Genomic DNA, 17079 nt, shown 5'->3' on the forward strand with positions numbered 1-17079 from the left:
AATCGCTATTGTAGGGTCCAGGATTAGTTCGTTTTGTCTGCATTCTTCATCGTTTGCGCTCTCCCTGAAAAAAATGCCATTTTTATCAAGAAATCTTAAGTTTTTTCAAGCTTTTTTCAGCCAGGGCCTTTTTTTCGAAACCCTAATTTTTGGGGTCGAATAATTTTTTTGTTTGCAGATTCTTGATGGGTTTTTCGAGACCTCATCTAAGTCTTCATCAAAATTTTCTGGGTACCTCGTTTTCTGTGCCTCAATTTTCGAGCTGGCAGATTTACATTGCGACTGCAGATTCCTACTAGGTTTTTTGTCTACTCTTCTGGGCACTTGTCTTTTTTTTTTGGGTCAGCCTTAGCGTTGCCTCGAACTTCGTGCAAATGGCATCTTTGACTAATCTGATGTTGGAGGGCAGTCTACGATTCAATGGCCACAATTATAATCACTGGAAGCAGCGCATGTTAACAATCTTCGAATATCGTCGTTTGGATGAGCTTGTTCTGGGCACAAAGACTCGTTCGATCTCCGACCAAGTAGAACAGGACAAGTTTGATGATCGCAATCGAGAGGCTGTTATGCTTCTTAAGCTCTCTGTTATCGATGATCAGCTATCGCAAATTCCTTCCGGCAAGTCAGCTGCAAAAATCTGGAAATATCTGAAGGAGCTGCATGAAACATCTGACAAAAGTCAAGCATTCTTTCTAAAGAATCAGTTGTTCTCCATTATGATGGATGAACGTATGTCCTTACAAGAGCATCTAACAAAGATTAAGGACATCTGCGATCAACTCGAAGCTATTGGTCGAAAAATGGAGGAAGAAGATATGGTAGTCATCACTCTAAAAAGTCTACCAGCATCCTATGAGCACTTCATAGAAACACTCAACATTACGTCAACTAATGTTGATCTGAAGTTTCCAGAATTATGCACCAAACTTCTGCAGCAGAATCGTTGGAAACGACAATTTCGCAGCAGTGCTTCTACAGCCTCCTCAGAGCAGGCATTTGCTGCAAAATCCTTTCAACAGAACATTGGCAACCATTAGTCTTCTCAGCCTTCCCAGCATCAACCTTTTGATCAATCCTTGGATGGCTCTACGAAGCAAAATGTACAATGTAATTACTGTCACAAGTTCGGCCATATGAAATTCGAGTGCCGGAAACGTTTGGCTGCCCAAGCAAGGCAAAATGCTTCCCAGCCAACAGCACAAGTTGTCGAGCTTCCTAATCAAGGCGAAGCTGCATTTTTCACCTTCTGAATCTGTTTCTGTATTTTCTGGGTTTGTTGATTTTCTCCTCAAAAATCATTTTCAAGTTGTCTGTAATACGCAAGGTTGCGTGAGATTCTGGGTTTTACCGTTTTTTCCACAAAAACGAAGTTTTGTAATTGCAACCTATTTTGAGTCATAGCAATCTTCTGACAAAGCTTCTTGGTTTCAGCATTCTATAGATCCAAGGAGGGTCTCAGTTATCATAGAATGTTCTGACATCCGTACGTTGACCATGAAGGGAGGGTATTAAGTTAATATCTTATACTTTCTATAATAGTCAACTACTTGTCTGTAGTCCGTCTTTCAGTCTAGATAGGAATGTTTCCTATCCTGCCTCTTTTGTCTTCAGTCCAGATAGGAATGTTTCCTATCCTGTCTCTAGTTTTGTTTCTAATTCCGTCTTCAGTCTACGTTGTTTCTAAAAAGAAACAACGTCCTTGTAATTCTTTATAAGGAACACATTTGTTCCTCTGTTAATCAATCAATCATTCGGAAATCCGTTAATCTGCCAACTCTTCTTGAATCTTGTAACAAGGCCATACCGTTTGCATGTTGTAGATCCATGTTCAGATCCCTCAAAGTGACATCTAGTTGCCTACGTGGCCTATGTTGACTTAAGTGGCTTATGTGTTTTTATGTATGGGGAGGATTCCCCCATATGACTGCAGCTTCGACTGCACCTTAACTATCAGACTATATATATATATATGACAAGGCCATACCGTTTGCATGTTGTAGATCATGTTCAGATCCCTCAAAGTAACATCTAGTTGCCTATGTGGCCTATGTTGACTTAAGTGGCTTATGCATTTTTATGTATGGGGAGGATTCCCCCATATGACTGCAGCTTTGACTGCGCCTTAACTATCAAAAAATATTTTATTTTTTTTTAAATTTAAATTATTATGTTTTATTTTTAATAATTTTAATTTAATGTGTACAATATTTATATTGATTTTTAAATTTATTTATTTTTATCAGTAAGAGGTTGAAGCCAAGATTTATTTTTATGTGTTTTGATTAATTATTGTTATTATTTATTCATTCAACTCGAGTAGATTCTAACCCAAGACCTCCTAGATAAGAGGCTCACAATTTACCGTTGTGTTGTAAGCTCTTGCCTTATATTAATTTTAAATTTAATAACATATTGTTTTCAAATATCATTTAATTTCAAAATTATTTATCATTTTATTTTTTTTTTTGGCAATTTTATGTATTTATTATTTATATACTTTTTAAATCAAATTAATATATTGTCAAATTTTTCTTCAAATTTTTTACCCTTGTTGACCATCCAGATTTTATAGTTGTTGAACTCAAAATTGAATTTGAACCTTGTGACTTAGGTTATTGTATTAAACAGAGGAGAGTACTCATATAGAACGTTACAAAAGATCTTTCCAAAGAGAAATGATCAAGAACTAAAGACATAAATGGAAGTTACTAAACCAACATACAAAATAGAAACTTATAAACTGAACTACTTAAATGACTTAAATGATCATTATAAACTAAATATGACAATATTACTTTAATAGATACTTGATAAAAATATAAAGTGAATGGAAAGAAACCCTCGTGTGACCTCTAAAGTGAGCTCTCATATAAAAAAATAATCTATGATACCTGATTTGGCCATTACCTAATTCCCTCTCTGTAAGGAAGGATAATAAAAATAATATTTTTATCCATCAACAAATTAAATATAAATTATATAATTTTTTTCAAACTGTATAAATTCAAGTCAAGGTGACAAATGCAAAAATTATGTTTTCCTTAACTATAATTCTTCTTCAACAATTTATTAAACACTTACAGGCTTCTATATTGCATTTCATATCTTTTGTTCTTTGTTTCCAAGTTTATACAACTAAGCTATCAAAAAATACTAGAAGTGCGTCAACTCAATAATACTAATAAAGATTTAAAGAGTAAAAACATTCTTACTTTGTCTCTTCGGGAGGTTTCCTCAGATCCAAAACTGAACCGACCATTAGCATCTGCAAATCTTTCATCTGCTATCCTTTTTAACAATTTCTGTACATCTGTTGTTTGAAGACTTGAAGTGTGTTGCTGTTTAACAAAAATCACATCTTTCCCTCCCATCTTTATTCCAGTAATAATATGAGTTCCATACTTGTCAATAAATCTGAACACAATTAAGTGTAGTCAATGTCTGTCCTATTTGTTAAGAACTAAAAAAATTTGAATTACATAAATTCCTTGAGAAAGCAAGGACGCCCTTGAAGATAAGGCATTCATCAAACAAGAATAATAAAGTCAGCTAAAAAGCATTTAAGAAACATGCATTTTTTTTATTTGGTGGAGTTTTTGAGGAACATTTATTAATTAAATTATGTATTGAAATTTAGATAAAAATTAATGAACTTGTTTAGTTTGACTTCTAAACCATCCTAAGTTGAGCAGAGTCATAGACAGGACATACAATCCAGACTACACAGAAAGAAAATATGTAAAATAAACAGCGTTAGAGTACAAAAAGACACCTCTGAGATTATATATTTCTTACAAACATATGTCAATAAGAGAAATAAGAGATTGGAACTATATACATTAAGGCGTTAAAGAAAGTATTTTCCCTACATCCCTTACACTGTGCCCGCACACTCACCATATCTGTATCCTTTTAGCTTATGTTAATATTAATTTAAGGTTACTTTTGGGACTTTTCAGTCCCATTTCTCTGGTGTTCTAGGCTGCTGCTTCAAAATATCAAAATTTTCAGTATTAAACAAGACGGGGACAGAGATTTCATCTTTTCAGCCTTGAAATCTTCAACACTTCCAATTTTTTATGCATTGCTAGCTTTAGTGGAAAATTTGGGATTAAAAACATAATGGTGGTATTGAGAAAAAGTCCTTGCCCACACAAGGGAGTACCAAGAGTCACTCCTTACCAAGCCCTCATTTAGAAGATTATATGAAATCAATATTGTATTCAATGGTGGATGCCACAAGAAATTGGTTAGAGGGCACAAGACAAACTGTGCATAAAATTAAGCAGGCTCTACATTTTTTGCAAGCCATATTCGACTATTGAGGGCACATAAAGAGCAGTAGAGAAAATGGCAATCAAAGATTACAAAACAGAGAAGTGGAACACCGTGGACAAAATGAGAAAGCTCTACATTTTTCGATGGCCACAACCAAACGATGAGAATGTAGTCACAACAGGAGTGAACAGACTGATCCAAGTCCCAAGAAACAGGTAAGGGCAGTGATCATTATGATAATTATTAAAATTCCCTAGCAAGAATTATTAGAACCAGATGACAATTCCATTATATTAGCCAAAGGATACTTGAGAAAGTTCTCGTTTCTAAATTTGGTAGAAAAATTCAGAAGAATTAATCCAAGGAATTGACTAGATTAAATGTCTATCTTTCTCCAATAAGTCCAATGCAAGATCACTAGAACATTCACTTTTCAACGTTCATAGCCTGAATTTTATTGGAGTAATATTAGCATATTTCTTATTTCATGGTCAATGAGTTCAGTTAATTGTTTCGTTTAGAAACATCATTCTTGTAATTCCTTTAAATGCAGCTTTGCCTCTCAATTGTAAATACATCAGCTAGTTACCATTTCATGGTATTAGAACGGGATTCACTTTTTTGAAGATTTTTACCAAAAAATCATAGGCATTTCTAATGATTTTTAAATAAATCTTTTATAAGATTATTAATTTGATGTTTTTGAAAAAAAATTGAAGGCGGTTTGCAGACATTGAAAGTTTTAATACAGGGAAAAAAATGCGGGTATCCAGTATTCTGCAAATTTTTCAAGGGCATCTTTTTGGAGAAATGGTGGATTGTTTTGAACTAACACACCCTCCATTCAAAGGGTTTGGTGGAGTTGTTTGGCAGGCATTTTTTAGGGCTCTTTATTTGTGCAAATCAGTTAAAAACCGTGGCTCTTTCTTCAGTAATAAATTGCGGGTTTCTGTGTTTCCAAGATGCGCCATTTTTTAAGGAATCATTTATGATTTTTAGGGTTTTCAAGCCCATTGGGAATTTTGATTTCTACCTTTAACCTTCTCACAGGCCCGTGCATTGCATCTGGACTTTCTTCAAAATTGCACAGCATTCTGCACTTCAGATTGCTATTTCTTTTCAATAAAAACCTGTGTGATTTCTGTGTATTCTCTTTCATTGATTGCCTGCATTTTTTCTCAAACCACACAGCGGAAGCACGTGAGTTTTTTTTTGGAAGAATCACACACCATTTCTGCTTATTTGTCCAGCACACGGAAGGGTTTCTTTTTGTAGCAGCTACCATTTTTTTATTCTTTTACAGAATCAACTGTGATTTACAGCCTAGAATTTTGATTTTCTTCACTACAGATAGATTTTGCGATTTTCATTTTCAGCACCTAGAGTTTCTGATTTTTCACCTGGGATTTCAAGAAAAAGTTTCTGCAGATGCCTTGGGATTTGTACTGGTACATTCTGTCTGATTTTTTACAGCGAGCTCATTTTTTCGGTGTTGCTTTTTTACCTCATTTTTCGTGCATTGGAAAACAAGAGGGATGGCATCGATAACCAACATCATGTTGGAAAGCAGTCGATGCTTCAACGAAAGAACTACAACAGTTGGAAACAGTGCATTTTCACAATCCTTGAGCATAGGTTCCTGTATCAAATTGTACTCGATGAAGTTGTTCGCCCTACGGCAGCAAGCAAAGATCAAAACATGTACAACAAGTGCAATCGAGAAGTAGTCATGCTCATCAAGTTGTTTGTTATTAATCACATGCTTCTAGAAGTGCCCTATGAAAAGACAACTGCAAAGATCTGGACTCAATTGAAGAATCTCCATGAACAGTCCAAAAAAGGTAGAGCATTCTTTCTCAAGAATATGTTGTTTTCCATTATGATGGACAATGAGGTGTCTCTGCAGGAGCATCTTATGAAGATCAAGGATATTTGCAATCAGCTGTAGGCTATTGGTCGCATGGTCGAAGAACACAATATGGTGCTAATCACATTGAAAAGTCTACCACAATCCACAAATGTTAATCTCAAGTTCAATGAATTGTGCAACAAGCTCCTGCAGCGGGACAGAAGGAAGCAATAGTTTGGGGTCAGCCAGACACCTATTGTGAAACAAGCATTCACAGGCAAGCCCATTTAGCAGAAAGAACAAAACAAATCTGAGGAGAGTTCCAGAAAGGTAAACAAATGTTTTTACTGTGTAAAACTTGGTCATATGAAAAATCAATGCAGGAAACGGTTGGCTAATGAAAAATATAACCAAGGACAGTCTCAACAGAAGGCCCATGTTGCAAAGCATCTGAGCAGGAGTCTGCCTTTTATGCATTTATAGCCAAAAGACCAGCCGATCGTGTCAAAAAATCTATCTCATACCTTATTCTGGAGCTTCTCAACACTTTACACATAGAATGGATTGGATTACAGAGTGTACACCGTGCTTTGATATTGTGATCTTTGGGGGAGGTGAAGAGTATACAGTTGTTGGCAAGAGCATAGTTCAAATTACCTCTGGTCGGAGAAATCTCATATTTCTCAGCGTATACTCTGTTACGAGCATGTAGCTAAGTCTGCTCTCACTGAATTTAATTATACGAGACTGTCCGAAGTTGGATGTCATTTTCTTCAGTACACACAAGTGTCATATTGTTGACAAAGAGTCAAAAACTACAATTGCTGTTGGTCCATGATCTTTGGTGGAGATGATGAGTATACAGTTATTGGCAAGGGCGGAGTTCAAATTACATCCAGTGGTAGAAAATGTATACTATGTTATGGATATGGAGCTAATCTGCTCTCAATGACTGAGATTATTCATTATACACAATTGTTCAAAGTTGAATGTCATCCTAAATTGACACAAGTAGTGTCATATTGTTGACAAAATGTCAAAGGCTATGATTGTTGTTGGCCTTGAAGACCATGGATTATTCTGCCTTATTGGTACTGGCAAGTCTCAGGAAGTTGCATTGGTTGTGAAGAGTTCAACCATTAGTTATCTTTGGCATAAATGCTATGGTCACCTCGACATACACTATTTCTCAAATGACCCAGCATACTCCGGTGAATAGCTTACTGAGATTTAGTCACAAGTACACACTGTTTATGGAGCTTGCCAGGCAAGGAAATAGCATCGCACTCCCTTCTCAAATAAAGACTCTTGGAGAGCATCTAAGGTCTCGTAGCTAGTTCATGTCGGTGTTTGTGGACCAATGGATATTGCAGCAGTCAGCTAGGTATTTTCTTTTGTTTGCAGATGATTTCAGTAGGAAAATGTAGGTGTTTTACCTAAAGGCAAAATCGAAGCACACTGTTTATGGAGTTTATCAGGCAAGGAAATAGCATCGCACTCCCTTCTCAAATGGAGACTCTTGGAGAGCATCCAAAGTCTTGCAGCTAATCCATACCAGTGTTTGTGGACCAATGGATATTGCACCAGTCAGCCAGGTATTTTATTTTGTTTGTAGATGATTTTAGCAGGAAAATGTAGGTGTTTTACCTAAAGGCAAAATTAGAATGTATTTAATGAATTTCAAAATTTAAAGCATTAGTTGAAAAAGCGTCAAGATGTCAGATTATTACTCTTTGGTCAAATAATGGGACGGAATTCTGTTCCAATGAATTATTCAACTTATGTGCTTAACACAATATTAAGTGTCAACTAGCCACACCCTACACTCCTCAGCAAACTGGTGTTGTTGAGAGAAGAAAACATACTATTACAGAAATGGCCCAATCTACCTTGGAGCATTGACATGTTCCCAAGAAGTTTTGGGCAAAGGCAGCATATACTGCAATGTAGCTTCTGAATAGATCTCCCACACACACCGTCAAGAAGATCAGAAGAAGCATGGTCTAAGAGGAAGCCAAATTAGTCACCTAATGGTTTTTGGTTCAATGTCTTATGCTTGGATTCCAAATGCAAAGAGGACTAGACTGGATTCCAAAATTTATAAGTTGATGCTTAGGAGATATAGTGACAATCACAAATCCTATCAATTAATTGATGTGGACATTGATCATCTCACATTCAGCAGAGATGTGGTTTTTGATGAAGAATGTGGGCCCTTTCTGCTCTCTTTTCCTATCCAAAGTCCTAAAGATCTGCCTATGAAGAAAATAATTTTGGCTGTTAGGCATTCATTCACTTCACTGGATGAGAGGGATTCTGAAGATTCTAAATCTATAGTGGTGCAATCTTCTAGGCATGACATTGTAACACCAGGTTTCCCTCGGGATAACCAGAATCAACATTCAAATGATTTCATTCCGAGCAGCCCAAGTCATGATGCTCATTCTAATTTGGAAATAGTTGGTTCTACTCTCGAGACTAAGTGGCGTGAAAAACCTATCAATGATGTTCAAGATGATGAGTTGGTTGCGGGTAGATCTTTCAAAGGTCAGTGCAAGAACTCAGCCAATTTGTTTCTTATGGCCAACATTTAGAGTATTTATGAGCCCCAAACTCATTCAGAGGCAAAAGGGATGCTTGAATGGGAGAAGGCTATGGAAGCTGAGTATCCTAGTCTTCTCAAGAACAACACTTTTATCAGATTTTCCACCCAAGATGAAACTTATAGGCTACAAATGTGTCTATAAAGTGAAGTACATAGCTGATGGAACTCTTGAGAAGTACAAAGCTTGCTTGGTGGCTGAGGGCTTCTCACAAAAAGAAAGCATCGACTATGTGGAAACCTTTGCTTCTACACCATAGATAAGCACCATGAGATTGGTTCCAGCCTTTGCAGCACTTGGTTGGAAAGTCCATTTAATGGGCATAAAGAGTGTCTTCCTCAATGGTGATTTAGAGGAAGAAGTCTATATGTCACAACCTCCTAGTTTCAAAGTTGCAGGCAAAGAGCTCAAGGTATGCAAACTGGTTAAGGTTCTTTATGACCTCAAGAAGGCCCCCAAGGCTTGGTACATCGAAACTGATACCTATTTGGTTGTGCAGGGTTGTCAAAGGAATCCTTCGGACCCAAAATTGTATGTCAAAAGCACTAGTAATGACATCATTTTTCTTGTAATCTATGTTGATGATATTATCATTAATAGTAATGGGGCATAGTTGCTTAAGCAGATTAAATTGAATTTTATCATGCATTTGATATGACTGATTTGGGACATCTGAATTCTTGTCTCAGCGTAGCGGTTTACCGTTTGGCAGGCAGGTGGCAACATCTTTATTTCTCAGTCTAAGTATGCTAGGAGTTGCTAAATAAGTTCAAGATGGTTGACTGCAAGCTTTCATATAAACCTATGGAGCAAGGGCTGAAACAAAAAGCCAAATCATATTCGCTTGTGGTGAATGAGTCAGCTTTCAAGCTACTAGTAGGCAGCCTCATCTATCTTATGACCACTAGACTTGATCTAAGTTATTTTGTGAGCTACATATCTCATTTTATGACGAACCCTAGTTCATGACAGCCCCTAAGGCAGAACATTGGGTTGTAGTGAAGCATGTACTGAGATATGTGAAAGGGACACTAGACTTTTGGCATTCTGTATAGCAAAAGAAAAGATCCTCAGCTAATTGGTTTTACAGACTCCGATTGGGTATGTTTTTGTTGATGATAAGAAGTCTACTTCTCGGCAGTTCAGATGAGGGGGTGGGTACAAGAACCCCATATGTGGATACATGAAAAAAAAAATAGGTGTCTTTAATGCATTTGGGTACGCTTATATATATAGACACAAAAAAACAAAAATATACAGAATTAAATCATTTTATATAATGATACCTCATTATTGATCAATGCCAAATGTCAAAGATAAAAATTAAATGTCAATCGTTAGTTCAAAAATATGGCTACGGAGGATTTTTTTGATATAAAAATGTCTCATGATTAACATAAATCGGCAGTGGTGTACTGTATATAAAAATTAATATGGAAGTCTAAGAAAGATTAATATGGAAGTCTGAGATTGTGAATACCATATATACTATGCATACTTCCAGAAGAAGTCTTTGACAAGCTTTGATTCTAGGGCTTCAAGAATTAAATCTGCCTAACAGTACTTCCAAAATTATCTTTTGCTTACCAATATTTTCCAAACTCTGCAGGGAAAGAAGCCATTACAATTCTTGGCAGGTTCTCAAAACGTCATTTCAGAATTTGGCCACCTCAAGAACCATAATGGAAAACTCATTTGCACCAAGCTTAAATAAAGTTATTCAATAATAGATTCTGAGAGAAGGTGAGCAATGCCTTATTAAGACCCAATGAGTGTAGTCCCATATATTTTCGATACCAATATTTCATCGGGTAAATGCAAATAAATTTTTCATCACAAATATATGGAGATGAGTTCATAAAGATCGGTATCAACTTTTTCGCCAACTGTAAATTTACTTGTTGCTATCTCTTATTTAAAACGAAACCTCTAGAATATGAAACGGCTTCTAACTCATTCAAACAAGGAGTCTATAGTAACAACCCTTCTAATGAATGATTCATTTTGTCTGTAGCTCCTACAAAAGTTCCCGGAATAATTCTAACTTCCTACCAAATTAAGGAACCTTTTAAATATCTCTTTCCTAAGCATATTTGGAGCAACCAAGGAATAATTTCACTCTTGTTCTAGAATATATTGCTCAAATGAACTATCCCCATGAAGGATTTCACCTATTGGTCTCTTCGAATTTACAGATATTTTTACTTCTTCATCAATAGCAACCTCTATTCTATTGCTTTAGGTATCTATCCTAGTGCTCATGATGAGCTTGGTCCAGTGGTTTACTTTGGCGCTATAGTTTTTGAAGGCCGGATTATATATGTATTCAGACTATAGCAACTACGACTCCTGATGAATAGCTTACCCAACATATCAAATATTAAATCTAACACCACATATTATATTATGGCAAGTCCAAAGCATTTTTTATTTTATTCTCTTCTCATACAATATTCCGACCAACTATGGAAGTACTTCCAAAATTAGCTTTTGCTTACCAATATTTTCCAAACTCTGCAAAGAAAGAAGCCATTAAAATTCTTTCCAAGTTCTCCAAAATTTGGCCACCTCAAGAACCATAACCGAAGACTCATTTGCATCAAACTTAAATAAAGTTATTCCATAATCGATTCTGAGAGAAGGTGGGCAATGCCTTATTGAGGCCCAATGAGTGTAGTCCCATATATTTTCGCTACCAATATCTCATTGGGTAAATGCAAATAAAGTTTTCATCACAAATATGTGGAGATGAGTTCATAAAGATCAATATCAATTCTTTTGCAAATTGTGAATTTACATGTTCCATCTCTTATTTGAAACGAAACCTCCAGAATATGAAACAGCTTCTAACTCATTCAAATAAGGAGTCCGCAATAACGACCCTTCTAATGAATGATTCATTTTGTCTGTAGCTCCTGCAAAATTTCCCAGAATAATTCTAACTCCCTTCCAAATTAAGCAACCCTTTAAATATCTCTTTCCTAAGCATATTTGGAGCAACCAAGGAATAATTTTACTCTTGTTCTAGAATATATTGCTCAAATGAACCCTCCCATGAAGGATTTCAGTTGTTGGTCTCTTCGAATTTATAGATATTTTTGCTTCATCAATAGCAACCTCTACTCTATTGCTTTAGGTATCTATCCCAGCGCTCATGATGAGCTTGGTCCAATGGTTTACATCGATGCTATAGTTTTTGAAGACCAGATTATATATGTATTGAGACCACCACAACTACAGCTCCTAGCGAATAGCTTACCCAACATATCAAAAATTAAATCTGACACCACATATAATATTATGGCAAGTCCAAAGTATTGTTTATTTAATTATCTTCCCATACAATATTCAAACCAACTATGGAAGTACTTCCAAAATTAGTTTTTGCTTACCAACATTTTCCAAATTCTGCAAGGATAGAAGTTGTTACAATTCTTGGCAGGTTCTCCAAACGACATTTTAGAATTTGGCCACCTCAAGAACCATAATTGAAAACTCATTTGCATCAAACTTAAATAAAGTTATTCAATAATCAATTCCGAAAGAAGGTGGGCAATGCCTTATTAAGGCCCGATGAGTGCAGTCCCATATATTTTCACTACCAATATTTCATCGAATAATAAGTTTTTCATCGCAAATAAATTTTTCATCGCAAATATATGGAGATGAGTTCATAAAGATCAGTATCAACTCCTTTTCCCAACTGTAAATTTACATGTTGCTATCTCTTATTTGAAATGAGACCTCCAAGATATGAAACGGCTTCTAACTCATTCAAATAAGGAATTTGTAGTTACGACCCTTCTAATGAATGATTCATTTTGTTTGTAGCTTCTACAAAAGTTCTCGGAATAATTCTAACTTCCTTCCAAATTAAGTAACCCTTTAAATATCTCTTTCCTAGGCATGTTTGGAGCAACCAAGGAATAATTTCGCTCTTGTTCTAGTATCTATTGCTCAAATAAACCCTCCCCATGAAGGATTTCAGTTGTTGGTCTCTTTGAATTTATTGATATTTTTGCTTCCTCATCAATAGCAACCTCTAATCTATTGCTTCAGGTATCTATCCCAGCACTCATGATGAGCTTGGTCCAGTGGTTTACTTCGGCACTATAGTTTTTGAAGGCCAGATTATATATATATTTAGACCACTGCAACTACGGCTCCACATGTAATATTATGGCAAGTCCAAAATATTTTTTATTTAATTCTCTTCCCATACAATATTAAAGTTTCACATATTCACCGAACATCAATGTAGTCTTGGCGACCTACAGGAAGGCAAACAGTGTCCAACAAATAGAAGCATTGCCTTTATGGAATATTTTGCCTGATTGTATTCTCAAAATAATACGACTTTTCAAGGAAGCCACAACAATCTATGGAAAATATTCACGAGAATATCAACTTCAAAATGTAAGCCCCATAATAATTAGAGATTCTAGTGGACATAACAATCTCTAAAATTTCCCATCATCAATTCAAAATTTAAATGGGTCTCGATAGTTCTCAGATGAATTCATTCCAACCCTAAACTTTAGCCTATATGATGGTGTGCTTTGGCCCCACATATTATTATTTATGATCACTCAATACATAGACAAGAATATTTCTTTCCCACAAATATTTCGGGTCCCAATATAATGTTTAGCTGTCAAACTTTGAAGAACATGGGCCTGAATATTTTCTTATGATATTTTTCTGCAAAAAATTGTGTGATACACCTTACAGGCAGGCAGAATTTTTAGCTCTGATACCAATTGTAATGTCCCTTATTGAGACCTTTAATTTAATTATTTTTCTAGGAATTGTAGACACTTGTATATATTTTCTTGAAAGTTTCTCCATTTCTGAATGATGATCTCTCAATGTTAAAACTCTCTATATATAGTTTTTTTAATTAAATGTCATGTATTTTCATAAATATTATATTATATTAATAAATTAATTATATCAATTATATTAATTAAACATGTTATATTTAAAAACAAAATACATATTATATTAATAATTATATTTCTTATTAATATATATTATTATTAATATTAATAATATTATTTTAATACGATTGCATAATATATTTACCACTGTATAAATATTTATTTTATATATTATAAATAATAATATTTAGTTCTCATATTTAATATTAATATATTATGCAATGAATATGGAAAATTTAATATTATTAGTATTTTATTATTGTTTTATCTATTTATTATTTAATTATATGGATTTATTTTGACAGGGATATCACATTTTTGGGCCTGGACAAGTTTGTAAAATTCAAGGGACCATTGATAAAATGACTAGTAAGGGCAAGTATTAGAGTACTATTAGCAATATTTCTTTTTTAATGGTTACTTAATGTACTTAAGCAAGTATGGCTAGTTTATATTTTCAGTTTCCGTTAATGATTATTTCATTTAGAAATATTGTTCTTGTAAATCCTTTAAATGTAGCTTTGCTTCTCCAAATTAAATAAATCAGTTAATTACAATTTCATATTTGACTTGCAAGTTTGCAACAAATCAGGGAAGGCAGTAAAGACAAGGCTGTAGCTAGCAATCCCCACTTAGGATCGTTTACTGACTGCATCTTGTCATAATTGTAAGGCTTATACCCAAGAAGATTGTTGCATCACTTTCAATAACATAAAGAAACAAGTTAATGGGGCATCCTACCCCAGATAATTCTGCCATGCTAGCTTGCTTGTGGAAATATTTCAACACAAAGGCCACTTGGAATATGCATTGATGTATTGAAAGAGTGCTGCAACAAGAGATATATCAAGACTTGAAATATTTCACCCTTGAGAAGGCATTCAGTCAATGGCCACTCTACAAAAGCACCTTCTCCAAAAATCTCTTGATGCTACAGAAGTCCACAACATATAATAATGCCTAAATACCACTTGTTTCTGTGGCTACAGATAATAAGCTAAATTACACGAGTACCCCTCCCCCCCCTCCGGACCTCGAACTGGTTCGAACCGGTTCGAGATTCTGGTCCGGTTCGACCAAGGTTCGCCCAAGGTTCGATTTTCGAACCCTGGTTCGAACTGGTTCGAACCCTGGTTCGAACTGGTTCGAACCATGGTTCGAACCCAGGCGGACCAAGCTGGGAAAATCGAACCAGGTTCGAACCCAGCCAAGAACCCGCCCACGGACACGGAAATAAAGTTATTTATTTGCATTTTTTAATCATTTTTGGGGTCCACGTACCCTAAAAAGGTGTTATGAATTGGTTTTTTGCTCTCTCATAGTCATTTGTTGTTTCTAAATAGGTTGTTTTGCCTTGAAGGAGAGCACATAAGTTTTTGAGCAAGCATCCGATTGTGCAAGGAGGAGTTTGAAGATTGACTTGTTGGTGTTCTTGAAGTGTTTGTGCATCATTTATACACATTTGCAAACTTGCAATGGCTGGAAAAGGACCAAGAGGTAAGATCTTATTCCATTTACTATTGTTTTGTTCTAGTTTTTCCAATTTTTTTCATTTCTCTTTCAATCTTCATATGTTCTAAGTTCTTGAATCTTTTCCATTATTTCAAAATTCGTCATTTTCTTGCATATAGATTATGAACATATATCTAATTAGTAATTTATTGCCATAGGGAAAGGTTCGAAAGTAATGTCATCTACCTCTTCATCAATAGGCAACACCGAACAAAGAATGGAAACCAACTCTGATTCTCCTCTATGGAAGTATGTAGACATTATAAAACCCATTCCAGGAGGTGGTGCATTCCATTGGAGATGTCGAGGATGTGATGTAGAAAGAAATAGTTCTTATTATCGTGTGGTAGGCCATCTATGTGGTTATACTGGAAGAGGAGTCAAGAAATGCCCTAGCAAAAATGGTGTCCCTATACCAAATCACACCATCTTAAAATATATTGAAGAGCATGAGGCAGCAGAAGAGAGAGAAGGACACAGGGCAATAGAACTCGGTAGTAGTAGCAATAAAAGTAAAAAAGCTAAGGGAATGCAGCCCCCCTCAGATGTTATTGTACAAGACCATCCCTTTTTCAATACTACAATGGACACTGACACTGAATCTGTCCCCATTGTACACAAAAGAAAGGGGCCAATAGAAACTTCTTTTCAAAACAAGGCCCGGGATATTGCTGACATTAAGGTGGGAAGATGCCTCTATGCAAATGGGTTGTCTTTTAATGTTGTCCGCTCTCCGTTTTGGAAGGACATGTTGAGGGGTGCCAATGAAGCTCCAAAAGGGTATTGTGGCCCCGGTTATGAGAAAGTGCACACCACCTTGTTGGATGATGAGGTCCAACGGGTTGAAAATCAATTGAACCCCATAAGGGACTCATGGGTTGAGACAGGGGTGACAATTGTTTCAGATGGTTGGAAGGATTCTAGGAACCGTCCCTTGATCAATGTCCTTGCGGTGTCCCCTAAAGGGGCAATGTTTCTGAAAGCGGTGGATTGTGAGGGCAAAGTAAAAGATGGGCCATTTATTGCTGATATCTTAATTGAGGCCATTGAACAAGTGGGTGCAAGAAACGTTGTCCAAGTCATAACGGACAACGCAAAGAATTGTAGAGCAGCAGGTTTGTTGGTTGAATCACGATATCCACATATCTTTTGGACACCTTGTGCAGTCCATTCACTCAATCTTATGCTACAAAAGATTGGGAACCAAATTGAGTGGATCAAAACAGTGTATGAAGAGGCTGAGGACATACAAATGTTTGTCACAAACCACCACATGACTCAATCTCTTTTCAGGAACTACTCAAAATTGGAGCTATTGAAGGTAAATGAACTTGAACTCAAATTAGTAATTTAATTTTTAATATTTGACAATTTCTGATTTTTCATATTTTACTTGTGCAATTGCCAATGTGTATACTTTTCTTAGTTTTCTAAAATATGTATCTAATAGTTGTTTTTTGCTCTAATTTATGTCACAGGTTGCTGAGACCCGTTTTGCATCACATATAATCGTCTTAAGACGACTTGTGCAAGTGAAAGATGCACTTCAAGGTATGGTTATCAGCAACAATTGGGGTGTATGGAAGCAAAAGAACACTGAAAGGGCAAACAAAATAAAGGATAGGCTATTGGCTGACTCATGGTGGGAACGTGTGGAATATCTCCTTAAGATCACTGAGCCCATTATGAGCATGCTTAGCTACACTGACATGGATAGGCCTTGCCTTGGAGAGATCTATGATGGCATAGACTCAATGATTGAGAAGATCAGGCAAGTTATAAATGAGCAGGAGCAAGATCCGCAAGAGACCTTTTTCAAACAAGTGCAAAAAATTATTGATGAAAGATGGAACAAAATGACCACTCCATTACATTTGCTTGCCTATGTCTTGAC

The 17079-nt window shown here is 35.8% G+C and overlaps 1 protein-coding gene across 1 annotated transcript in view; it reads right to left on the reverse strand.

The window, feature by feature from the left end:
• The window catches only part of LOC149568930 (MAC/Perforin domain-containing protein), a 49124-nt gene that overhangs the window by 15519 nt on the left and 16526 nt on the right, over window positions 1-17079 (reverse strand). Inside the window, exon 3 of the mRNA XM_089821767.1 lies at window positions 3216-3417. Within this exon, the coding sequence (XP_089677893.1) occupies window positions 3216-3417 (202 nt within the window). The remainder of the gene's footprint in view (window positions 1-3215; window positions 3418-17079) is intronic.

This window comes from Cupressus sempervirens, chromosome 3, assembly GCF_028749045.1.
Source record: "Cupressus sempervirens isolate cs-2001-9-10 chromosome 3, ASM2874904v1, whole genome shotgun sequence".
Lineage (NCBI taxonomy): Eukaryota > Viridiplantae > Streptophyta > Pinopsida > Cupressales > Cupressaceae > Cupressus > Cupressus sempervirens.